Below are 25,561 nucleotides of genomic sequence, written 5' to 3'. Positions count from 1 at the left end.
GTTAAGTGGGAATAAAATATGTGAAAAATACATGTGAACCTTGTGTCTGAAAACCACATCTCTTGTTTCTCACGGGAGCTGTAGAGGAAGAAGACATGTCGAGAGACATGTCGAGAGACATGTCGAGAGAGAGAGAGAACAAAAACATTGTGATGCTAAGATTTAGAGGAAAGCATACTGTACTCTTTAAAATACATGTCAGAATTGTGTTTATTAGAAACACGTACATATCCAGCATAGGGCTATGTTTAGTAAAAGGTTTGTAGATTTTTTCATGTCCAGTTATTAGCATACACTTATCACTTTAATAACAATAATTACAATGGCACAGACTGATAAATAAAGGTACAATGTAATTTAACAAGATCTACCAGCTTTCTGATTGAATGTGATTAGATAGTTAAAACAGAGTCTCCTCCAGGTTGACACGTCAGATGGGCAGAACTGTAGTGAGAGGACACACATATACTGTACAAGACGCATGTAGACACACGCAGACACACGCACACACAACACACAAGTGAAGTTGCCTTTAAATCCTCTGATGAAGACATTTACCACAAACCCTTCAGAATAACACACAGACAGCGTTGATACAAAAAAAAAATGCCCCTAAATGGTCATCAGTGGCATAACAAGTTTGAGCCATAACGTGCCCTCCGTTTGAAGGCTGCGGAAACAACCAACATTCCTCGCAAAGTGATAGGCTGAAAGGCTGCAATTGTCACTATTTGTTGTCCTGCAGCTGTCATGTTCTATCACTCTGTTAGATGATCCTGTCAGGTCTATGTTCCTGCTTGAAGGTGGTTGGATACTCAAAACATTATATTAACTGCAGTGGACCAGAGACAGAGCTCAGAGAGGTAACAGGTCAAATCACACATCAGAGCTACTACTCAACTACTTGTCAGTACATTTAGAATCATACAGTAGATATTATCATTACAAGTCAGTTAGAAAGGTAATCATACAGTTAGTTAAGATGGATGACTACGTCAACAAAGAGGTTGTTGAAATTGAAAAGGTTATTGAAGAAAACAAGAATGGAGCAATGAGGAGAGTGACGACTGAGACACATCACTCAGGTAAGAACACAGAAACTCTGTCACACAAACACACACACGCATTGGGCCCCCCTCACCCCACAGATAGTAAATGAACATGTCATAAGGCTTGATTATTATTATTTTTTACTACAGGAAATTAGCTTTAAAACTCAGCCTCATGGCAAAATGTGTAGAATCGCAGGAAATGTGCTCTAAAACAGCAACATTTTCTCTCTTCCCAATGGCAAAAGAAAGACACCCCTCCCAGGTTGGGTGTGGGGGGCCTTGCTCAGACATGCTCTACACCACTGACCCACGCACACTCACACAACGACAAAGACCTACAAACACATGACGCAAAAACAAAAAAGTCCCAGTGGAAAAGTTTTTTTTACAATTATTTTACCACACATTTAATTATGCAAATGAATGTATGTTGTCAGTGTATTCAGAGTTTCCAACATGTCAAACTGATACAGTCAAATCCTGTGGACCCCAGGGAAGAGTAGCTGCTGCAATCGCAACAGCTAAAAGGGATCCTAATAAAATACAAAAAGACAGCTGTGAGAAACGATCCTCTTGTAGCTTATTATGTTGAAACTGCACTCTGCTGTTTGCGTCCGTGTGTTTTCACACCAGTGTGTATCTCCCCAGGACCTGACGGTTCAGAGAGAAGACTCTACAGGATGGTTGCTGTAAGCTTTGGGATGCTGTGTGTTCTACAAGTCACTCTCAATATCTCCCTGCGACTAGTCTGTGAGTGTATTGTTACTTAATCATTACATTATATCAGACTTTGACAACTGATGAATTTTGTTATTTGTTTAACTAAGTTCCTCCAATGTTAGACATGTTTAAATGACTGGCAAACTACATCCAATATATTCTGTCCTCTTTTAGCAGACAGTCTGACTGAAGAGAGAGACCAGCTACCAACCAGTTACAACAACCTGACTGAAGAGAGAGACCAGCTACAGAGGGAGAAAGATGATTTCATGGAAAAGTTCTCTAATCTGAGTGAGTTTACCTAATACACGATCATAACATTAATTGTACATGTTCAATATGCACAAGGCCGTAGCTACATGAGGACATTGAGGTGCTGACCTCAGTAACTGTTTCTAATGAGAAAAATGAATAAAATAGATTCTTGGTCTGACTCAGTTCTAATAGAGCCTCTTTGCAAACGAGTGGAATCAAGAAAAGTGGTTTGTTTGTTGTTTGCCAACGTCAACCCGGATTTGCATCCTGGATTTGCCTTTTAAGCAGCACTTTCACCACTATCTCAAACGGCTAACTCCTCCCTCTCATGGCACAGGCCGAGGGTGCCTGAGACGTGAAACGAACTACCCCAACTCGTAGTCTGCTCAAGTTGACACTAGCGATGCTGCTGACTGTGTTTGCGGGGGTTAGAAGGATTACTTTATCCTATCCTAGGTATTCCTTAAAGAGATGGGGTTTCAGGTGTCTCCGGAAGGTGGTGATTGACTCTGTGATTGACTCAATACATTAGTAATAATCCATCATCATGTCTGTAGGATTATGAAGCAGAGACTTCTATTGCAGTAATGTTGAAGGGCTCTGGGTAGTATTACTGACCCAGCTAGAAGGATGAAGTAAGACGGTAACGTTAAAAGGAGCCTACCTCAGCAGGAGCAACAAATAGGCTACTAAGCTCTCATAATAACTTTACAAAGATTAGGCTACTAAGACAGACAGTGATGTGGCGCTCCGTGGTGAGGCTGAGGCAGGCTGCAATGCATGCAGGAGGAAGCAGAGGAAACAGAGAGAGAGAGGAAGCAAGGCGGGGAGAGGTTAATACAGTGGTTCCCAATGGCTGGGGTCATTTTTGCATGTTTATGCTGTTCTCCAAATAGCACCATAATGTTTTTTTATTATATAGAAATGCAGTACTTTTTGGAAAGTTTCTATACAATTAATCCCGCTGTCTTACGACCTCACTAAAACTCAAACCCTGGTTACGGCCCTGAACGCGGACAAAAATGTTGTTTGTATACCTTCATTAATTAGTGCGGAATAATGATATGGTAATGAATGTTTAAACTAACCTGTTCTGAAGGCCGGAAAAGGTTTGAATCCTGTTGGTACTTCGTCTCTACTGAGAAAAAAACCTGGAGTGAGAGCAGAAAGGACTGTCTGGAGAGAGGAGCAGACCTGGTGATCATAAACAGCAAGAAGAAAATGGTGAGAGAGTGGGGGAGATAGATAAATACATAGAGAGAGAGAGAGACATAATAAACATATTTTGATCAGTATTAATTTATCTTTCTCAACAACAGAGGTTTCTCTATGGCCTCAAAAAGAGAGTCTGGATCGGTCTGACTGACAGAGAGACTGAGGGGTCCTGGAAATGGGTAGACGGCACACCACTGAAGACAGGGTGAGAGATTTGACCATCCAGTTGTGATATGGAGACTTTGAAAACAAATGATATTGCTTCAGATCATCTTCATAAAGACAAATGTTTCCCGTCGTAGATGTCATTCAATGAGCTCTATAGATGAATCATAGAAACCAAGCATAATTTTCTTAAAGAAAAGGGAAAAAAAAGTTATTTTTTTAACACTACGTATGTTTTTTACTTTTTGTTGGTGGCCCACATCTGACAGCTTGTGGCTTTAAATCAGAAAAACACAGGCACAATTTATTTCATTTAGGATGATGTTTTACTGACAGTGGTTCTCTGTGTTGACAACATAGGTTCTGGGGGAGCAACCAGCCTAGTAGTGGTGGTGGTCATTCAACCCATCAGGAGAAGGACTGTGTTGAACTAGATGATGGACAACATCAGCCTGAGAAGACATGGAATGATTCAAATTGTGATAATAAACTGGAGTGGATTTGTGAGTTGTGTAACAAAAACCTTCTGTAACAACTACCCCCCCCTCTCTCTTCATCTCTATGACTCTCTCTCTCTGACTCTCCCTCTCTCATTCTGTCTCCATCCCTTCTCATTTATGTTTGTTTCATTCTGAACATATGAATCAAATTCCCATTTACTTCCTGGGATACATTAGTAGCTTCCTGTCTTCAGTAGTTAAATGATGGACACCTCATCAGACACAGACAATGATTGAGACACAACAACACTAAAAGTAAGCAGCTGCATTAGAACAGGTAGAAGGGAACAGTATGAGGTTGTTAAGTCAGTACAGTCGACTCCAGATGAGTGCACGTCAGTTAAGTGCGAGACCTGGGTTCAAATACAACTTGAAATCTTTCAAACGCTTTGAGCTTTTGCTTTAGCCTGTCTTCAGTGCCAGGTGGGTACTGGGGCTTTTCTGTTGCAACAGAAGTATTTTAAATGATTTCATATAGAGAGGCATTCTGGCAGTACTCATTAGACACTGGAACCAGAGGGGCGAAATCATGATTTTTCACTGTCCTCGTTTCTATAATGTTGTTGCCTTGATTTTTTGGGTTTCATCTCCAGATTCACAGACACCCAAATGTAAATTTGGCCTATTGATTAACGAGACACACTATTTATCTTATTATTTTGTGCTATAATTTGCAGTTTATCTTGGAAAATATTATCATTATAATTATTTTACATTGTTGTGTCTCAACGGGCCGTTAGCGATAAAATAGGATCTATGTGCAATGGTCAGGTCACTCTGAGGAAGATGTCAGCTTGATGTTGAAATGTCAGTCACCTGTTCGCATCCTGTACAATGTATTAAAGTGAGCAATAAGAAACCAATCTCTGTCTTTATTTGTTGACTGCTCCAACTCCTTTTTACCTCGAATTTGTCCATTTGGAAGTTTTCCTTGGCAAGGCATTCTCATATTTTCATACAGTATTTCATCCCAGGTCTGGTAAGTCTACACTATCGACTCAGGAATCAGATGAATATGTTTAAAGGAAAAGAACATGTCCCAACCTCAACCACCATGTTACTTTTAGTTTATCTTCCTCTTTTTACATTTCACTTTCTTCTGGGGACAACATATCAAAAACACTTAGTCTCAGAAATGGACACAAAGCAGACACAGGGGTGGTGATAGGTTCAGAACCTGAGTAGACATTGCTGTATAGTCAGAAAACACAATACATTGTTGGAGATGTCTGAGGCCATGCATGACAAGCCAGATGTGACCAAGAAGGTCAAGTTTGACAGAAGTGAAGCTGAGGAGAGGATTGTGGACATCTACGTCAGTGCAGACACCCTGAGGGACCATGAGACCAGCACCAAGACAAAGAGGTAGAAGACATTTCTCCAAAGAACGGACCGGGAGGTCAACCTAATACACACACAATCTTTCTCTCTCTCTCACACACACACACACAAAGGTGCACACACACACTCAAGTGCAACCACACACTAACATGTGCAAATACACACACACACAATGCAAAGAAAAACTATAAACACATATTTTATAAAACAGTGAAGAGACCCTTCATAGGTCTTGATGTGTTGTCCTACTGACTGTCAACTGTTGGTAAATGTTATAATTCCTACAATTTACCGGCAGTTCTGTGGTTTTCTGTTTTAGTTGTTATTGCAGATAACGGGACTCTCAGAGCTTCTTAGCTTATAAATCCAACTCATCTGCAGATATAGTCTTCTTAGTTTATAAGACCAACTCATTTGCAGAAAGAGTCTTCTTAGTTTATAAGACCAACTCATTTGCAGAAAGAGTCTTCTTAGTTTATAAGACCAACTCATCTGCAGAAAGAGGCAAAATTCAGACCAGTTACAAAACCCTGACTGAAGACAGAGACCAGTTTTAGAAAGAGAGAGACCAGCTACAACATTGAATGAAGAGAGAGACCAGCTACAGATCAGTCACTATTTACAACACCCTGACTGAGGAGAAGGAAACGCTACAGTGGGAGAGAAGTGGACCTTAGACCATCTTTATTGATATTTTCTGTGGTATTGTTAACAAACACGCCCCCATAAAGAAAATGAGATTTAAAAACAGGTTCAGCCCCTGGTTCGACCGTGATCTTGCAGAGTTACTTCACCTCAAGAATTGCATTTCACGAAAGACTCGGCACACACATACTCAAGCTGACTGGCTCTCGTTCAAGCAAATGAGAAATAAGTGCACTCAGGATATCCGGAAGGCCAAAGTTAGTTACTTTAAGGAGCAGTTCTCTCTCTGTGGGTCTAACCCCAAGACGTTCTGGGAAACAGTTAAAGACCTGGAGAATAGACCCTCCTCCTCACTGCTGCCCATGTCCCTTAACCTGTTGTGGTATAGAGGGCAGTATTTTCACGGCCGGATAAAAAACATACCTGATTTAATCTGGTTACTACTCCTGCCCAGAAACTAGACTATGCATATAATTAGTAGATTAGGAGTGCCCTGTCTGACAATTTGTTGTCCTTCTGTTGCATCTCTATCAAAATTACAGCATCTGTGCTGTAACGTGACACGTTCGAAAGGCTTCCATTGGCTCTCTAAAGGCGCCAGAAAGTGGAATGGGGTGTCTGCTGTCTCTGGGCAAAGTATAGGAGCATAGTTTGTAAGTGGTCTGCCTGGGGACAGTGAGACTGGAGATGCGCGTTAACGAGACTTCTCCATTTTTTCTTTCAGTCTTTGAATGAATACAACGTTGCCCGGTTGGAATATTATCGCTATTTTACGAGAAAAGTAGCATAAAAATTTATTTTAAACAGCGTTTGACATGCTTCTAAGTACGGTAATGGAATATTTTGACATTTTTTGTCACGAAATGCGCTCGCGCGTTACCCTTCGGATAGTGACCTGAACGCACGAACAAAACGGCGGTATTTGGATATAACTATGTATTATTTGGAACCAAAACAACATTTGTTGTTGAAGTAGAAGTCCTGGGAGCGCATTCTGACAAAGAACAGCAAAGGTAATCCAATTTTTCTAATAGTAATTCAGAGTTTTGGTGACCCCGAAGTTGGCGGATGTCAAAATAGCTAGCCGTGATGGCCGAGCTATGTACTCAGAATATTGCAAAATGTGCTTTCGCCGAAAAGCTATTTTAAAATCGGACATAGCGATTGCATAAAGGAGTTCTGTATCTATAATTCTTAAAATAATTGTTATGTATTTTGTCAACGTTTATCATGAGTAATTTAGTAAATTCACCGGAAGTTTTCGGTGGGTATGCTAGTTCTGAACATCACATGCTAATGTAAAAAGCTGTTTTTTGATATAAATATGAACTTGATTGAACAAAACATCCATGTATTGTATAACATAATGTCCTAGGAGTGTCATCTGATGAAGATCATCAAAGGTTAGTGCTGCATTTAGCTGTGTTTTGGGTATTTGTGATGCATGCTAGTTGCTTGGAAATGGCTGTGTGTTTTTTTTGCGTCTATGTACTCTCCTAACATAATCTAATGTTTTGTTTTTGCTGTAAAGCCTTTTGGAAATCGGACAACATGGTTCGATTCAGGAGAAGTGTATCTATAAAATGGTGTAAAATAGTCCTATGTTTGAGAACTTTGAATTATGACATTTTGTTGTTTTAAATTTGGCGCTCTGATTTGTCACTGGCTGTTGAGTAGTGTGGGACGAATTCGTCCCGCCTAGCCTAGAGAGGTTAACCTGTTGGGGATAGGGGGCAGTATTTGCTCGGCCGGATAAAAAAACGTACCCGATTTAATCTGGTTACTACTCCTGCCCAGTAACTAGAATATGCATATAATTAGTATATTTGGATAGAAAACAGTCTAAAGTTTCTAAAACCGTTTGAATGGTGTCTGTGAGTATAACAGAACTCATATGGCAGTCAAAACCCTGAGACAAATCCTAACAGGAAGTGGAAATCTGATGTGTGGAATCACTTTCAAGCTTTGCCATTGAAACACACAGGGACTTATTAATCATTTAGCACTTCCTAAGGCTTCCACTAGATGTCAACAGTCTTTACAAAGTGGTTTGAGTCTTCTATGGTAGAAACTGACCCAAAGAGAGGCTTGGGAAGTTGGTCACAAGGGAAGGGCCATTACTACTATGATGCGGGCGCCCATGGGAACCCTTTTGTTCCGAAACGTTTAGTAAGACAATGCAATCGTCCGCCTTGAATATTATTGAAGCTCTGGTTGAAAAAGGCCCTAAGAGTTTGTTATACAACGTTTGACATGTTTGAACGAACGTAAATATATATTTTTTGCACATTCGTGACGACAAGTCCCACACGCTTCAGTACATTATGAGTAGCCTTCGGGAACGCGCTAACAAGAAGGAACTATTGGGACATAAATTATTAACTTTTTCGAAAAAAACTACATTTGTTGTGGACCTGGGATTCCTGGAAGTGCCTTCTGATGAAGATAATCAAAGGTAAGGGAATATTTACAATAGTATATTTGATTTTAGATGGTTCCAAGATGGCGCTAACATGTATCGCCTAGCCTATTTTTCTGAGCATACCACGTCGTTTATTGCAAAGTGTGATTTCCCAGTAAAGTTATTTTTAAATCTGGCAATGCGGTTGCATTCACAAGATGTTAATCTATAATTCTTTGAATGACAATATTACATTTTAACAATGTTTTCAAATAGTATTTTTGTAAATTGTAGCGCTGATCACCGGAAGCATTTGAGGGAAAATATTTTCTGAACGTCACGCGCCGATGTAAAATGCTGTTTTTATATATAAATATGAACTTTATCGAACAGAAAATGCATGTATTGTGTAACATGATGTCCTAGGAGTGTCATCTGATGAAGATTGTCAAAGGTTAGTGTTGCATTTAGCTGTGTTTTGGGTATTTGTGATGCATGCTAGTTGCTTTGAAAATGGCAGTGTGATTTTTTTAGGCATGGTACTCTCCTAACATAATCTAATGTTTTGCTTTTGCTGTAAAGCCTTTTTGAAATCGGACAACGTGGTTCGATTCAGGAGAGGTGCATCTATAAAATGTTGTAAAATAGTCATATGTTTGAGAAATTGAAGTTATAGCATATAGAGGTATTTGTATTTCGCACGACGCGATTCTACTGGCTGTTGACTAGGGTGGGACGCAAGCGTCCCACGTTCCCAGACAGGTTAATGTTGATGATGCGGTTGTTACTGACAGGAAGCACAAGGCTGAGCTCTTTAATCATCACTTCATTAAGTCAGGATTCCTATTTGACTCAGCCATGCCTCCTTGTCCGTCCAACATTTCCTCATCTCCCACCCGTTCTAATGCGACAATCCCCGATGCTTCTCCCTATTCTTCCCCTGCCCCGCTACAAAGTTTCTCCCTGCAGGATGTCACTGAGTCCGAGGTGCTAAAGGCGCTCCTCAAACTTGACCCCAAAAAAACATCTAAGTCAGATGGTTTAGACCCTTTCTTCTTTAAGGTTGCTGCCCCTATAGTCGCCAAGCCTATATTCAACCTTTTTAACCTGTCTCTCCTTTCTGGGGAGGTTCCCATTGCTTGGAAGGCAGCCACGGTACGTCCTTTATTTAACCTGTTAGGGCTAGGGGGCAGTATTGACACGGCTGGATAAAAAAACATACCCGATTTAATCTGGTTACCACTCCTACCCAGTAACTAGAATATGCATATACTTATTACATATGGATAGAAAACACCCTAAATTTTCTAAAACTGTTTGAATGGTGTCTGTGAGTATAACAGAACTCATTTGGCAGGCAAAACCCTGAGACATTTTCTGACAGGAAGTGGATACCTGATGTGTTGTATTGCCTTCAAACCTATCCCATTGAAAAACACAGGGGCTGAGGAATATTTTGGCACTTCCTATTGCTTCCACTACATGTCACCAGCCTTTACAAAGTGTTTTGAGTCTTCTGGAGGGAGATCTGACCGAACAAGAGCCATGGAACGATGATGTCCCATTAGACACCTGGCGCGCGAGTTCATGTTGGGTACCCTCGTTCCAATACGTTATAAAAGAGTATGCATTCGTCCACCTTGAATATTATTCATGTTCTGGTTAAAAAAGGCCCTAATGATTTATGCTATACAACATTTGACATGTTTGAACGAACGTAAATATATTTTTTCCCCTCGTTCATGACGAGAAGTCCGGCTGGCTTAGATCATGTGCTAACAAGACGGAGATTTTTGGACATAAATGATGAGCTTTTTTGAACAAAACTACATTCGTTATGGACCTGTGATACCTGGAAGTGACATCTGATGAAGAGAATCAAAGGTAATGGATTATTTACATAGTATTTTCGATTTTAGATCTCCCCAACATGACGTCTAGTCTGTATCGCAACGCGTATTTTTCTGGGCGCAGTGCTCAGATTATTGCAAAGTGTGATTTCCCAGTAAGGTTATTTTTAAATCTGGCAAGTTGATTGCGTTCAAGAGATGTACATCTATAATTCTTTAAATGACAATATAATATTTTACCGATGTTTTCTAATTTTAATTATTTAATTTGTGACGCTGACTTGACTGCCGGTTATTGGAGGGAAACGATTTCCTCAACATCAATGCCATAGTAAAACGCTGTTTTTGGATATAAATATGAACTTGATAGAACTAAAAATGCATGCATTGTCTAACATAATGTCCTAGGAGTGTCATCTGATGGAGATTGTAAAAGGTTAGTGCATCATTTTAGCTGGTTTTATGGTTTTGGTGACCCTGTCTTTGAATTGACAAAACATTACACACAACTCTTGTAAATGTACTGTCCTAACATACTATAAATTTATGCTTTCGCCGTAAAACCTTTTTGAAATCGTAAAACGTGGTTAGATTAAGGAGATGTTTATCTTTCAAAGGGTGTAAAATAGTTGTATGTTTGAAAAATTTGAATTTTGACATTTATTTGGATTCAAATTTGCCGCTCTTGAAATGCACCTGCTGTTGATGGAGTGCACCATGGGTGGCACGCTAGCGTCCCACCTAGCCCATAGAGGTTAAAGGGGAGATCAAGCTGATCCTAACTGTCTTCAATGATTTCACCATTGCCCTTGATTCTAAGCAATATTGTGCTGCTATTTTTATTGACTTGGCCAAAGCTTTTGGTACGGTAGAACATCACATTCTTGTGGACCAGCTAAGGAGTATCGGCGTCTCTGTGTGGTCTTTGGCCTGGTTTGCTAACTATCCCTCTCAAAGACTGCAGTGTTTAAAGTCCGAAAATGTGCTGTCTCAGCCACTACCTGTCACCAAGGGAGTACCCCAAGGCTCAATCCTAGGCCCCTCGTTCTTCTCAATTTACATCAACAACATAGTTCAGGCAGTAGGAAGCTCTCTCATTCATTTATATGCAGACGATACATTCTTATACTCAACTGGCCCCTCCCCGGATTTTGTGCAACAAAGCTTTCTTAGTGTCCAACAAGCTTTTTCTACCCTTAACCTTGTTCTGAACACCTCCAAAACAAAGGTCATGTGGCTTGGTAAGAAGAATGCCGCTCTTCCCACAGGTGTTATAACTACCTCTGAGGGTTTAGAGCTTGATACAAGTACTTGGGAGTATGGCTAGATGGTGCACTGTCCTTCTCTCAGCACATATCAAAGCTGCAGTCTAAAGTTAAATCTAGACTTGATTTCCTCCATTGTAATCACTCCTCTTTCACCCCAGCTGCCAAACTAACCCTGATTCAGATGACCCTCCTACCCATGCCAGATTACGGAGATATAATTTATAGATCGGCAGGTAAGGGTGCTCTCGAGCGGCTAGACGTTCTTTACCATTCAGCCATCAGATTTGCCACCAATGCTCTTTATAGGACACATCACTACACTCTATACTCCTCTATAAACTGGTCATCCCTGTATACCCATCGCAAGACCCACTGGTTGATGCTTATTTATAAAATCAACTTAGGCCTCACTCCCCCCTATCTGAGATATCTACTGCAGCCCTCATCCTCCACATACAACACCTTTTCTGTCAGTCACATTCTGTTAAAGGTCCCCAAAGCACACACATCCCTGGGTCGCCCCTCTTTTCACTTCGCTACAGCTAGCAACTGGAACGAGCTGCAACAAACACTCAAACTGGACAGTTTTATCTCCACCTCTTCATTCAAAGACTCAACCATGGACACTCTTACTGACAGTTGTGACTGCTTTGTGTGATGTTTTGTTGTCTCTACCTTTTTGACCTTTGTGCTGTTGACTGTGCCCAATAATGTTTGTACCATGTTTTGTGCTGCTACCATGTCGTGTTGCTACCATGTTGTTGTTATGTTGTGTTGCTACCATGCTATGTTATCATGTGTTGCTGCCTTGCTATGTTGTTGTCTTAGGTCTCTCTTTATGTAGTGTTGTGTTGTCTCTATTGTTGTGATGTGTGTTTTGTCCAATATTTATATTTTATTTATTTTAGATCCAGACCCCCATTTCCGCAAGCGGCATTTTGCCTTTTGGTAGGCGGTCATTGTAAATAAGAATTTGTTCTTAACTGACTTGCTTACCTAAATAAATATTAAACAAAAAAATACAAATAAATAAAGAAGTGATCTTACATAAAAGTTCTCGAATCTGTTTACCTAATACATGGTCATGAGATCAGATATGAGAACATAACAACTGCCAATTCTGAAGTAAGAGCTGGTGACGGATGGGAGCAAAATGATCCCTACTGAAATCTCCATTATGCTTTTGTTAAGTGGGAATAAAATATGTGAAAAATACATGTGAACCTTGTGTCTGAAAACCACATCTCTTGTTTCTCACGGGAGCTGTAGAGGAAGAAGACATGTCGAGAGACATGTCGAGAGACATGTCGAGAGAGAGAGAGAACAAAAACATTGTGATGCTAAGATTTAGAGGAAAGCATACTGTACTCTTTAAAATACATGTCAGAATTGTGTTTATTAGAAACACGTACATATCCAGCATAGGGCTATGTTTAGTAAAAGGTTTGTAGATTTTTTCATGTCCAGTTATTAGCATACACTTATCACTTTAATAACAATAATTACAATGGCACAGACTGATAAATAAAGGTACAATGTAATTTAACAAGATCTACCAGCTTTCTGATTGAATGTGATTAGATAGTTAAAACAGAGTCTCCTCCAGGTTGACACGTCAGATGGGCAGAACTGTAGTGAGAGGACACACATATGAGGACACTGTACAAGACGCATGTAGACACACGCAGACACACGCACACACAACACACAAGTGAAGTTCCCTTTAAATCCTCTGATGAAGACATTTACCACAAACCCTTCAGAATAACACACAGACAGCGTTGATACAAAAAAAAAATGCCCCTAAATGGTCATCAGTGGCATAACAAGTTTGAGCCATAACGTGCCCTCCGTTTGAAGGCTGCGGAAACAACCAACATTCCTCGCAAAGTGATAGGCTGAAAGGCTGCAATTGTCACTATTTGTTGTCCTGCAGCTGTCATGTTCTATCACTCTGTTAGATGATCCTGTCAGGTCTATGTTCCTGCTTGAAGGTGGTTGGATACTCAAAACATTATATTAACTGCAGTGGACCAGAGACAGAGCTCAGAGAGGTAACAGGTCAAATCACACATCAGAGCTACTACTCAACTACTTGTCAGTACATTTAGAATCATACAGTAGATATTATCATTACAAGTCAGTTAGAAAGGTAATCATACAGTTAGTTAAGATGGATGACTACGTCAACAAAGAGGTTGTTGAAATTGAAAAGGTTATTGAAGAAAACAAGAATGGAGCAATGAGGAGAGTGACGACTGAGACACATCACTCAGGTAAGAACACAGAAACTCTGTCACACAAACACACACACGCATTGGGCCCCCCTCACCCCACAGATAGTAAATGAACATGTCATAAGGCTTGATTATTATTATTTTTTACTACAGGAAATTAGCTTTAAAACTCAGCCTCATGGCAAAATGTGTAGAATCGCAGGAAATGTGCTCTAAAACAGCAACATTTTCTCTCTTCCCAATGGCAAAAGAAAGACACCCCTCCCAGGTTGGGTGTGGGGGGCCTTGCTCAGACATGCTCTACACCACTGACCCACGCACACTCACACAACGACAAAGACCTACAAACACATGACGCAAAAACAAAAAAGTCCCAGTGGAAAAGTTTTTTTTACAATTATTTTACCACACATTTAATTATGCAAATGAATGTATGTTGTCAGTGTATTCAGAGTTTCCAACATGTCAAACTGATACAGTCAAATCCTGTGGACCCCAGGGAAGAGTAGCTGCTGCAATCGCAACAGCTAAAAGGGATCCTAATAAAATACAAAAAAGACAGCTGTGAGAAACGATCCTCTTGTAGCTTATTATGTTGAAACTGCACTCTGCTGTTTGCGTCCGTGTGTTTTCACACCAGTGTGTATCTCCCCAGGACCTGACGGTTCAGAGAGAAGACTCTACAGGATGGTTGCTGTAAGCTTTGGGATGCTGTGTGTTCTACAAGTCACTCTCAATATCTCCCTGCGACTAGTCTGTGAGTGTATTGTTACTTAATCATTACATTATATCAGACTTTGACAACTGATGAATTTTGTTATTTGTTTAACTAAGTTCCTCCAATGTTAGACATGTTTAAATGACTGGCAAACTACATCCAATATATTCTGTCCTCTTTTAGCAGACAGTCTGACTGAAGAGAGAGACCAGCTACCAACCAGTTACAACAACCTGACTGAAGAGAGAGACCAGCTACAGAGGGAGAAAGATGATTTCATGGAAAAGTTCTCTAATCTGAGTGAGTTTACCTAATACACGATCATAACATTAATTGTACATGTTCAATATGCACAAGGCCGTAGCTACATGAGGACATTGAGGTGCTGACCTCAGTAACTGTTTCTAATGAGAAAAATGAATAAAATAGATTCTTGGTCTGACTCAGTTCTAATAGAGCCTCTTTGCAAACGAGTGGAATCAAGAAAAGTGGTTTGTTTGTTGTTTGCCAACGTCAACCCGGATTTGCATCCTGGATTTGCCTTTTAAGCAGCACTTTCACCACTATCTCAAACGGCTAACTCCTCCCTCTCATGGCACAGGCCGAGGGTGCCTGAGACGTGAAACGAACTACCCCAACTCGTAGTCTGCTCAAGTTGACACTAGCGATGCTGCTGACTGTGTTTGCGAGATGCCAGACAAAAGTACATTTTAAAACCCACCAGCATCTCCTGCTGTGTCTACAGCCATCCCCAAACAAATACAATGAGTCTCGGAGAATGAGTACAAAACTATTAAATAGTCGCTAGTAGATACTTCAGTCAGTCATGTTTTTCTAATTACCCCCCACAAACACAGTAACAGACAGAGTCACAATCACACAGGTATCCATAAAATCAATGCATTAGTCTTACAGTCAATACGTCACAAACTCATTGCTATAACACCATGTGAAAGAATAGCAGAATTTCCATTAATTTGAAGTAAATAAGCAATACATTTACATTACATTTAAGTCATTTAGCAGACGCTCTTATCCAGAGCGACTTACAAATTGGTGGATTCACCTTATGATATCCAGTGGAACTACCACTTACAATAGTGCATCTAAATCTTTTAAGGGGGGGGGTTAGAAGGATTACTTTATCCTATCCTAGGTATTCCTTAAAGAGATGGGGTTTCAGGTGTCTCCGGAAGGTGGTGATTGACTCCGTGATTGACTCAATACATTAGTAATAATCCATCATCATGTCTGTAGGATTATGAAGCAGAGACTTCTATTGCAGTAATGTTGAAGGGCTCTGGGTAGTATTACTGACCCAGCTAGAAGGATGAAGTAAGACGGTAACGTTAAAAGGAGCCTACCTCAGCAGGAGCAACAAATAGGCTACTAAGCTCTCATAATAACTTTACAAAGATTAGGCTACTAAGACAGACAGTGATGTGGCGCTCCGTGGTGAGGCTGAGGCAGGCTGCAATGCATGCAGGAGGAAGCAGAGGAAACAGAGAGAGAGAGGAAGCAAGGCGGGGAGAGGTTAATACAGTGGTTCCCAATGGCTGGGGTCATTTTTGCATGTTTATGCTGTTCTCCAAATAGCACCATAATGTTTTTTTTATTATATAGAAATGCAGTACTTTTTGGAAAGTTTCTATACAATTAATCCCGCTGTCTTACGACCTCACTAAAACTCAAACCCTGGTTACGGCCCTGAACGCGGACAAAAATGTTGTTTGTATACCTTCATTAATTAGTGCGGAATAATGATATGGTAATGAATGTTTAAACTAACCTGTTCTGAAGGCCGGAAAAGGTTTGAATCCTGTTGGTACTTCGTCTCTACTGAGAAAAAAACCTGGAGTGAGAGCAGAAAGGACTGTCTGGAGAGAGGAGCAGACCTGGTGATCATAAACAGCAAGAAGGAAATGGTGAGAGAGTGGGGGAGATAGATAAATACATAGAGAGAGAGAGAGACATAATAAACATATTTTGATCAGTATTAATTTATCTTTCTCAACAACAGAGGTTTCTCTATGGCCTCAAAAAGAGAGTCTGGATCGGTCTGACTGACAGAGAGACTGAGGGGTCCTGGAAATGGGTAGACGGCACACCACTGAACACAAGGTGAGAGATTTGACCATCCAGTTGTGATATGGAGACTTTGAAAACAAATGATATTGCTTCAGATCATCTTCATAAAGACAAATGTTTCCCGTCGTAGATGTCATTCAATGAGCTCTATAGATGAATCATAGAAACCAAGCATAATTTTCTTAAAGAAAAGGGAAAAAAAGTTATTTTTTTAACACTACGTATGTTTTTTACTTTTTGTTGGTGGCCCACATCTGACAGCTTGTGGCTTTAAATCAGAAAAACACAGGCACAATTTATTTCATTTAGGATGATGTTTTACTGACAGTGGTTCTCTGTGTTGACAACATAGGTTCTGGGGGAGCAACCAGCCTAGTAGTGGTGGTGGTCATTCAACCCATCAGGAGAAGGACTGTGTTGAACTAGATGATGGACAACATCAGCCTGAGAAGACATGGAATGATTCAAATTGTGATAATAAACTGGAGTGGATTTGTGAGTTGTGTAACAATAACCTTCTGTAACAACTACCCCCCCCCCTCTTCATCTCTATGACTCTCTCTCTCTGACTCTCCCTCTCTCATTCTGTCTCCATCCCTTCTCATTTATGTTTGTTTCATTCTGAACATATGAATCAAATTCCCATTTACTTCCTGGGATACATTAGTAGCTTCCTGTCTTCAGTAGTTAAATGATGGACACCTCATCAGACACAGACAATGATTGAGACACAACAACACTAAAAGTAAACAGCTGCATTAGAACAGGTAGAAGGGAACAGTATGAGGTTGTTAAGTCAGTACAGACGACTCCTGATGAGTGCGAGACCTGGGTTCAAATACAACTTGAAATCTTTCAAACACTTTGAGCGTTTGCTTTAGCCTGTCTTCAGTGCCAGGTGGGTACTGGGGCTTTTCTGTTGCAACAGAAGTATTTTAAATGATTTCATTTAGAGAGTCATTCTGGCAGTACTCATCAGACACTGAATCCAGAGGGGCGAATTCATGATTTTTCACTCCTTGTTTCAATAATGTTGTTGCCTTGATTTTTTGGGTTTCGTCTCCAGATTCACAGACACCCAAATGTAAATTTGGCCTATTGATTAACGAGACACACTATTTATCTTATTATTTTTCTGCTATAATTTGCAGTTTACCTTGGAAAATATTATCATTATAATTATTTTACATTGTTGTGTCTCAACGGGCCGTTAGCTATAAAATAGGATCTATGTGCAATGGTCAGGTCACTCTGAGGAAGATGTCAGCTTGATGTTGAAATGTCAGTCACCTGTTCGCATCCTGTACAATGTATTAAAGTGAGCAATAAGAAATCAATCTCTGCATTTTTTTGTTGACTGCTCCAACTCCTTTTTACCTCAAATTTGTCCATTTGGAAGTTTTCCTTGGCAAGGCATTCTCATATTTTCATACAGTATTTCATCCCAGGTCTGGTAAGTCCTCACTATCGACTCAGGAATCAGATGAATATGTTTAAAGGAAAATAACATGTCCCAACCTCAACCACCATGTTACTTTTAGTTTATCTTACTCTTTTTACATTTCCCTTTCTTCTGGGGACAACATATCAAAAACACTTAGTCTCAGAAATGGACACAAAGCAGACACAGGGGTGGTGATAGGTTCAGAACCTGAGTAGACATTGCTGTATAGTCAGAAAACACAATACATTGTTGGAGATGTCTGAGGCCATTCATAACAAGCCAGATGTGACCAAGAAGGTCAAGTTTGACAGAAGTAAAGCTGAGGAGAGGATTGTGGACATCTACGTCAGTGCAGACACCCAGAGGGACCATGAGACCAGCACCAAGACAAAGAGGTAGAAGACATTTCTCTAAAGAACGGACCGGGAGGTCAACCTAATACACACACAATCTTTCTCTCACACACACACACGCACACGCACACACACGAACACGAACACGCGCACACACACACACACACACACACACACACACACACACACACAATGCAAAGAAAAACTATAAACACATATTTTATAACACAGGGAGAGACCCTTCATAGGTCTTGATGTGTTGTCCTACTGACTGGGATCATAGGCCTGTCTGTCAACTGTTGGTAAATGTTATAATTCCTACAATTTACCGGTAGTTCTGTGGTTTTCTGTTTTAGTTGTTATTGCAGATAACAGGTCTCTCAGAGGTTCTTAGTTTATAAGACCAACTCACCTGCAGAAAGAGGCCAAATACAGACCAGTTACAAAACCCTGACTGAAGACAGAGACCAGTTTTAGAAAGAGAGAGACCAGCTACAACACTCTGAATCAAGAGAGAGACCAGCTACAGAGCAAATCAAATCAAAGCTAAATTATTTATATAGCCCTTCTTACATCAGCTGATATCTCAAAGTGCTGTACAGAAACCCAGCCTAAAACCCCAAACAGCAAGCAATGCAGGTGTAGAAGCACGTTGGCTAGGAAAAACTCCCTAGAAAGGCCAAAACCTAGGAAGAAACCTAGAGAGGAACCAGGCTATGAGGGGTGGCCTGTCCTCTTCTGGCTGTGCCGAGTGGAGATTATAACAGAACATGGCCAAGATGTTCAAATGTTCATAAATGACCAGCATGGTCAAATAATAATAATCACAGTTGTTGAGGGTGCAACAAGTCAGTACCTCAAAAGTAAATGTGAGTTGGCTTTTCATAGCCGATCATTGAGAGTATCTCTACCGCTCCTGCTGTCTCTAGAGAGTTGAAAACAGCAGGTCTGGGACAGGTAGCACGTCCGGTGAACAGGTCAGGGTTCCATAGCCGCAGGCAGAACAGATCAGTCACTAGTTACAACACCCTGACTGAGGAGAAGTAAAAGCTACTGTCACGCCCTGACCTGAGAGAGAGGGTTTGTTTCTCTATGTGCTTAGGCCAGGGTGTGGGGTGGGCATTCTATGTTTTGTATTTCTTTGTGTTGGGCCGAGTATGGTTCCTAACCAGAGGCAGCTGTCTATCGTTGTCTCTGATTAGGAACCATACTTAGGCAGCCTGTTTTTCCTTTGGGTTTTGTGGGTAGTTGCTTTCTGTTTAGTTGTAAGTACCTGACAGAACTGTCGGCTGTCATTTTTGTTTAATTTTCTAAAGTGTTCATTTTTGCATTAAATGACAAGATGAACATATTCCACGCTGCTCCTTGGTCTACTCATTTTGACGCCTGTGACAGAACTACCCACCACAAGAAGACCAAGCAGCGTGGGCAGGATGACTGGAACTGGGAGGATATCCTGGATGGGGCAAGACCCTGGACAAGGCCTGGGGAGTATAGCCGTCCGCAATGGGAGATCGAGGCAGCGAAAGCGGAACGGCGATACTGGGAGGAACAGGCAAGAAAGCAACAACGGAGGCCCGAGAGGCAGTGGCAAAAACATTTTTTGGGGGGGCACACGGGTAGATTGGCTAAGGCGGGTCTAAGACCTGAGCCAACTCCCCGTGCTTACCATTGGGAGCGAGTGACCGAGCAAGCACCGTGTTATGCAGTAATACGCACTGTGTCGCCAGTGAGTAGTCACAGCCCGTTCGAACCATTTAGCTATCAGATTTGCCACCAATGCTCCTTATAGGACACATCACTGCACTCTATACTCCTCTGTAAACTGTTCATCCCTGTATACCCATCGCAAGACCCACTGGTTGATGCTTATTTATAAAACCCTCTTTGGCCTCACTCCCCCTATCTGAGATATCTACTGCAGCCCTCATCCTCCACATACAACACCCGTTCTGCCAGTCACACGCACACACAGACACAACACACAAGTGAAGTTGCCTTTAAAACCTCTGATGAAGACATTTCCCACAAACCCTTCAGAATAACACACAGACAGCGTTGATACAAAAAAAATGCCCCTAAATGGTCATCAGTGGCATAACGAGTTTGAGCCATAACGTGCCCTCCGTTTGAAGGCTGCGGAAACAACCAACATTCCTCGCAAAGTGATAGGCTGAAAGGCTGCAATTATCACTATTTGTTGTCCTGCAGCTGTCATGTTCTATCACTCTGTTAGATGATCCTGTCAGGTCTATGTTCCTGCTTGAAGGTGGTTGGATACTCTAAACATTATATCAACTGCAGTGGACCAGAGACAGAGCTCAGAGAGGTACCAGGTGAAGTCACACATCAGAGCTACTACTCAACTACTTGTCAGTACAGTTAGAATCATACAGTAGATATTACCATTACAAGTCAGTTAGAAAGGTAATCATACAGTTAGTTAAGATGGATGACTACATCAACAAAGAGGTTGTTGAAATTGACAAGGTTATTGAAGAAAACAAGAATGGAGCAATGAGGAGAGTGACGACTGAGACACATCACTCAGGTAAGAACACAGAAACTCTGTCACACACACACACACACACACACACACACACACACACACACACACACACACACACACACACACACACACACACACACACGCGCATTGGGACCCCCCCCCCCCCATCACCCCACAGATAGTAAATGAACATGTCATAAGCCTTGATAATTATGTTTTTTTATTACAGGAAATTAGTGTTAAAACTGTTACATTTCTCTCAGCCTCGTGGCAAAATGTGTAGAATAGCAGGAAATGTCCTCTAAAACAGAAACATTTTCTCTCTTCCCCATAGCAAAAGAAAGACACCCCTCCCAGCTTGGGTGTGGGGGGCCTTGCTCAGACCTGCTCTACACCACTGACCCACGCACACTCACACACACACACACACACACACACACAACGACAAAGACCTACAAACACATGATGCAAAAACAAAAAAGTCTCAGTGGAAAAGTTTTTTTTACAAGTATTTTACCCCACATTTAATTATGCAAATTGATGTATATTTTCTGTGTATTCAGAGGTTCCAACATGTCATACTGATACAGTCAATTCCTGTGGGCCCCAGGGAAGAGTAGCTGCTGCAATCGCAACAGCTAAAGGGGATCCTAATAAAATACAAAAAATATCAACAGACAGCTGTGAGAAACGATACTCTTGTAACTTATTTTAAATGAAACTGCACTCTGCTGTGTGCGTCCGTGTGTTTTCACACCGGTGTGTATCTCCCCAGGACCTGACGGTTCAGAGAGAAGACTCTACAGGATGGTTGCTGTAAGCTTTGGGATGCTGTGTGTTCTACAAGTCGCTCTCAACATCTCCCTGCGACTAGAATGTGAGTGGATTGTTGTTAAATCATCACGTTATATCAGACTTTGACATCAAGCTAAGTGCTTCCTATGTTAGACATGTTTAAATGACTGGCAATCCACATCCAATATATTCTGACCTCTTTTAGCAGACTGTCTGAGTAAAGGGAGAGACCAGCAACAGAAGGAGAAAGATTTTATGGAAAAGTTCTCTAATCCATGTGAGTTTACCTAATACACGATCATAACATTAATTGTACATGTTCAATATGGACAGGGCCGTAGCTACATGAGGACATTGAGGTACTGACCTCAGTAACTGTTTCTAATGAGAAAAATGAATAAAATAGATTCTTGGTCAAACTCAGTTCTAATTGCACCTCTTTGCAAACGAGTGAAATCAAGAACAGTGGTTTGTTTGTTTAGTTTGCCAACATCAAAACAGATTTGCATCCTGGGTTTGCCTTTTAAGCAGCACTTTCACCACTATTACATTTACATTTTAGTCATTTAGCAGACACTCTTATCCAGAGCGACTTACAGTAGTGAATGCATACATTTCAATTCATTTCATACATTTTTTTTTTCTTTCTCATACTTGCCCCCCGTGGGAATCAAACCCACAACCCTGGCGTTGCAAACACCATGCTCTACCAACTGAGCCACAAGGAGGCCAATAAAATTTCTCAAACTGCTAACTCCTCCCTCTCACAGCACAGGCCAAGGGCCTGAGACGTGAAACAAACTTCCCCAGCTCGTAGTCCGCTCAAGTAGACACTAGTGATGCTGCTGACTGTACATTTTAAAACCCACCAGCATCGCCTGCCGTGTCTACAGACATCCCCATACGAATACAAGTTGAATCTCGGAGAATGAGTACAAAACTATTAAATAGTCGCTATTAGATACTTCAGTCAGTCATGTTTTTCTAATTACCCCCCCATAAACACATTAACAGACAGAGTCACAATCACACAGGTATCCATAAAATCAATGCAGTAGTCTTACAGTCAATACGTCACAAACTCATTGCTATAACACCATGTGAAAGAATAGCAGAATTTCCATTAATTTGAAATAAATAAGCAATACATTAGTAATAATCCGTCATCATGTCTGTAGGATTATGAATCAGAGACTTATATTGCAGTAATGTTGAAGGGCTCTGGGTAGTATTACTGACCCAGCTAGAAGGATGAAGTAAGACGGTAACGTTAAAAGGAGCCTACCTCAGCAGGAGCAACAAAATAGACTACTAAGCTCTCATAATAACTTTGCTTTACAAAGATTAGGCTACTAAGACAGACAGTGATGTGGCGCTCCGTGGTGAGGCTGAGGCAGGCTGCAATGCATGCAGGAGGAAGTAGAGGAACCAGAGAGAGAGAGGAAGCAAGGCGGGGAGCGGTTAATACAGTGGTTCCCAAACTTAGGGTTGGGGCCCCATGTTGGGTCGCCTGACTAAATCTGTATCAAAGAAGTTAGAAAATATGTGTTTAAATATGAACATATTCCCATGGCCTGTCTTCCCTATAGGCCTACATTTAAATGCACTCAAAATGCAAACAATGCAGGTCTAAAATAGTCCTACATTTCCTTTATATCACTGGTTGTTCGTCTTATCTCGATCACCACTGGAGTTTATAGTTCACCTATTACCCATCATTTTTAACCACAACATCATTGATATTAATACAGAATCCTTAGTGATATTCAAATCATTAACGTAATGTGACAATATGATCGTCTGTGTGCTCCATTGATGTCTGTTTGTGCGGAGCTTGATTAGTAATGCCTAGGAATACAAATGTGAACGCAATGTCAGTTGAGAAAATCCATATCTATGTAAAGAGATGATGAATTACGCAGTTCAACTGTCACGTCCTGACCAGCAGAGGGAGTAATTGTATCAGTTTTGGTCAGAACGTGGCAGAGGATTTGTGTTTTTGTATGTATTTCTACGTTCTGTCTAGTTTAGTTTTTCTATGTTTAGGTTTGGGTGTTGGACTCTCAATTGGAGGCAGGTGTTTCTAGTTGGCTCTGATTGAGAGTCCTATAATTAGGTGTGTGTTTGGTTTGGGTTTTGTGGGTAGTTGTATTTCGCACTGCTAGTATTCATTTAGCCTGTGACACTGTCATTCGTCGTTGTTTTTGTGTATGCGTTATCCTAATTAATTAAAAGATGAGCATCCACATTCCGCCTGCGTATTGGTCCTCCCTTCAGCACGACGGCTGTATTTGTGACATCAACAATACAACTGACTGAACAGTCACTGATGCTACTTGTCAGTGTAACTAATTTCTCACATTTTCCCCCCTTTCTGGGGGGGAAAATTGTATAGCTACTAGGCTTGTGTTTGTAGATCAACTGAGGTGAATGAACCTACAGCAGCCAAAGTAATGAAGGCTGTGGACATTTTTGCTTGTTTATGTTGTTCTCCAAATAGCACCATAATGTTTTTTTATTATATGGAAATGCAGTACTTTTTGGAAAGTTTCTATACAATTAATCTCGCTGTCTTACGACCTCACTAAAACTCAAACCCTGGTTACGGCCCTGAACGCGGACAAAAATTTTGTTTGTGTAGTGCAGAATAATGAGATGGCATTGAATGTTTAAACTAACCTCTTCTGAAGGCTGGAACAAGTTTGAATCCTGTTGGTACTTCCTCTCTACTGAGAGAAAAACCTGGAGTGAGAGCAGAAAGGACTGTCTGGAGAGAGGAGCAGACCTGGTGATCATAAACAGCGGAAAGGAACAGGTGAGAGAGTGGGGGGAGATAGATAAATACATAGAGAGAGAGAGAGACATGATAAAAGTATTTTGATCAGTATTAATTTATCTTTCTCAACAACAGAGGTTTCTCTTTGCCCTCAAAAAGAGAGTCTGGATCGGTCTGACTGACAGAGAGACTGAGGGGTCCTGGAAATGGGTAGACGGCACACCACTGAACACAAGGTGAGAGATTTGACCATCCAGTTGTGATATGGAGACTTTGAAAACAAATGATATTGCTTCAGATCATCTTCATAAATACAAATGTTTCCCTTAGTAGATGTCATTCAATGAGCTCTATAGAAGAATCATAGAAACCAAGCATTATTTTCTTAAAGAAAAGGAAATAGAAAGTACTTTTTTTTACACTACGTAAGTTTTTTTTACTTTTTGTTGGTGGCCCACATCTGACAGCGTGTGGCTTCAAAGCTGAAAAACACAGACATTATTTATTTGATTTAGAATGATGTTTAACTGACAGTGTGATTATCTGGTTCTCTATGTTGTTAACATAGGTACTGGGGGCGCAACCAGCCTAGTAGTGGTGGTGGTCAATCAACCTATCAGGAGAAGGACTGTGTTGAACTAGATGATGGACAACATCAGCCTGAAAAGACATGGAATTATTCAAATTGTGATAATAAACTGGAGTGGATTTGTGAGCTGTGTAATAAATAACCTACTGTAACAACTACCCCCCCCCCCCCCTCCCCTCTCTCTTCATCTCTATGACTCTCTCTCTCTCTGACTCTCCCTCTCTCATTCTGTCTCCATCCCTACTCATTTATGTTTGTTTCATTCTGAACATATGAATCAAATTCCCATTTACTTCCTGGGATACATTAGTAGCTTCTTGTCTTCAGTAGTTAAATGATGGACACCTCATCAGACACAGACAATGATTGAGACACAACAACACTAAAAGTAAACAGCTGCATTAGAACAGGTAGAAGGGAACAGTATGAGGTTGTTAAGTCAGTACAGTCGACTCCTGATGAGTGCACGTCAGATAAGTGCGAGACCTGGCTTCAAATACAACTTGAAATCTTTCAAACACTTTGAGCGTTTGCTTTAGCCTGTCTTCAGTGCCAGGTGGGTACTGGGGCTTTTCTGTTGCAACAGAAGTATTTTAAATGATTTCATATAGAGAGGCATTCTGGCAGTACTCATTAGACA

The 25,561-nt window shown here is 40.9% G+C and overlaps 3 protein-coding genes across 6 annotated transcripts; all 3 read left to right on the top strand.

The window, feature by feature from the left end:
- Positions 1 to 713: 713 nt before the first annotated feature.
- On the top strand, positions 714 to 4,766 carry LOC123742436 (C-type lectin domain family 4 member E-like). Of its 2 annotated transcripts, none has more exons than XM_045716770.1 (6): positions 714 to 1,085; positions 1,701 to 1,802; positions 1,950 to 2,063; positions 3,127 to 3,251; positions 3,347 to 3,447; positions 3,768 to 4,766. In XM_045716770.1, the coding sequence occupies exons 1-6, from the start codon at positions 983 to 985 to the stop codon at positions 3,937 to 3,939; spliced, it is 717 nt and encodes a 238-aa protein (XP_045572726.1). In that variant the 5' UTR covers positions 714 to 982; the 3' UTR covers positions 3,940 to 4,766. The 2 variants fall into 2 exon arrangements, with proteins under 2 accessions (XP_045572726.1, XP_045572725.1); XM_045716769.1 differs by having other exon boundaries at positions 1,947 to 2,063.
- Positions 4,767 to 13,316: 8,550 nt separating this feature from the next.
- Positions 13,317 to 17,792, top strand: LOC106602759 (C-type lectin domain family 4 member E). 2 transcript variants are annotated; one of them, XM_014195600.2, is made up of 6 exons: positions 13,317 to 13,688; positions 14,305 to 14,406; positions 14,554 to 14,667; positions 16,168 to 16,292; positions 16,388 to 16,488; positions 16,808 to 17,792. In XM_014195600.2, exons 1-6 carry the CDS (start codon positions 13,586 to 13,588, stop codon positions 16,977 to 16,979), a joined length of 717 nt encoding a protein of 238 aa, XP_014051075.2. In that variant the 5' UTR covers positions 13,317 to 13,585; the 3' UTR covers positions 16,980 to 17,792. The 2 variants fall into 2 exon arrangements, with proteins under 2 accessions (XP_014051075.2, XP_014051074.2); XM_014195599.2 differs by having other exon boundaries at positions 14,551 to 14,667.
- A 2,593-nt stretch (positions 17,793 to 20,385) lies between these two features.
- Positions 20,386 to 25,092, top strand: LOC106602760 (CD209 antigen-like protein E). 2 transcript variants are annotated; one of them, XM_045717644.1, is made up of 6 exons: positions 20,386 to 20,803; positions 21,537 to 21,638; positions 21,765 to 21,833; positions 24,247 to 24,371; positions 24,468 to 24,568; positions 24,901 to 25,092. In XM_045717644.1, exons 1-6 carry the CDS (start codon positions 20,701 to 20,703, stop codon positions 25,061 to 25,063), a joined length of 663 nt encoding a protein of 220 aa, XP_045573600.1. In that variant the 5' UTR covers positions 20,386 to 20,700; the 3' UTR covers positions 25,064 to 25,092. The 2 variants fall into 2 exon arrangements, with proteins under 2 accessions (XP_045573600.1, XP_014051076.2); XM_014195601.2 differs by having other exon boundaries at positions 21,762 to 21,833.
- Positions 25,093 to 25,561: the final 469 nt, after the last annotated feature.

The sequence above is a fragment of the Salmo salar genome, chromosome ssa04 (assembly GCF_905237065.1).
Source record: "Salmo salar chromosome ssa04, Ssal_v3.1, whole genome shotgun sequence".
Lineage (NCBI taxonomy): Eukaryota > Metazoa > Chordata > Actinopteri > Salmoniformes > Salmonidae > Salmo > Salmo salar.
This window is presented reverse-complemented; position numbering and strand designations above follow the sequence as displayed.

Coding starts and splice junctions, on each gene's coding strand:
- LOC106602759 (XM_014195599.2), top strand. CDS start 13,586: ATGGATGACTACGTCAACAAAGAGGTTGTTGAAATTGAAAAGGTTATT. Junction 14,668..16,167: donor GGAAAAGTTCTCTAATCTGA/GTGAGTTTACCT, acceptor CCTGTTCTGAAG/GCCGGAAAAGGTTTGAATCC. Junction 16,489..16,807: donor GGCACACCACTGAACACAAG/GTGAGAGATTTG, acceptor TTGACAACATAG/GTTCTGGGGGAGCAACCAGC.
- LOC123742436 (XM_045716769.1), top strand. CDS start 983: ATGGATGACTACGTCAACAAAGAGGTTGTTGAAATTGAAAAGGTTATT. Junction 1,086..1,700: donor GACTGAGACACATCACTCAG/GTAAGAACACAG, acceptor GTATCTCCCCAG/GACCTGACGGTTCAGAGAGA. Junction 1,803..1,946: donor TATCTCCCTGCGACTAGTCT/GTGAGTGTATTG, acceptor GTCCTCTTTTAG/CAGACAGTCTGACTGAAGAG.
- LOC106602760 (XM_014195601.2), top strand. CDS start 20,701: ATGGATGACTACATCAACAAAGAGGTTGTTGAAATTGACAAGGTTATT. Junction 21,834..24,246: donor GGAAAAGTTCTCTAATCCAT/GTGAGTTTACCT, acceptor CCTCTTCTGAAG/GCTGGAACAAGTTTGAATCC. Junction 24,569..24,900: donor GGCACACCACTGAACACAAG/GTGAGAGATTTG, acceptor TTGTTAACATAG/GTACTGGGGGCGCAACCAGC.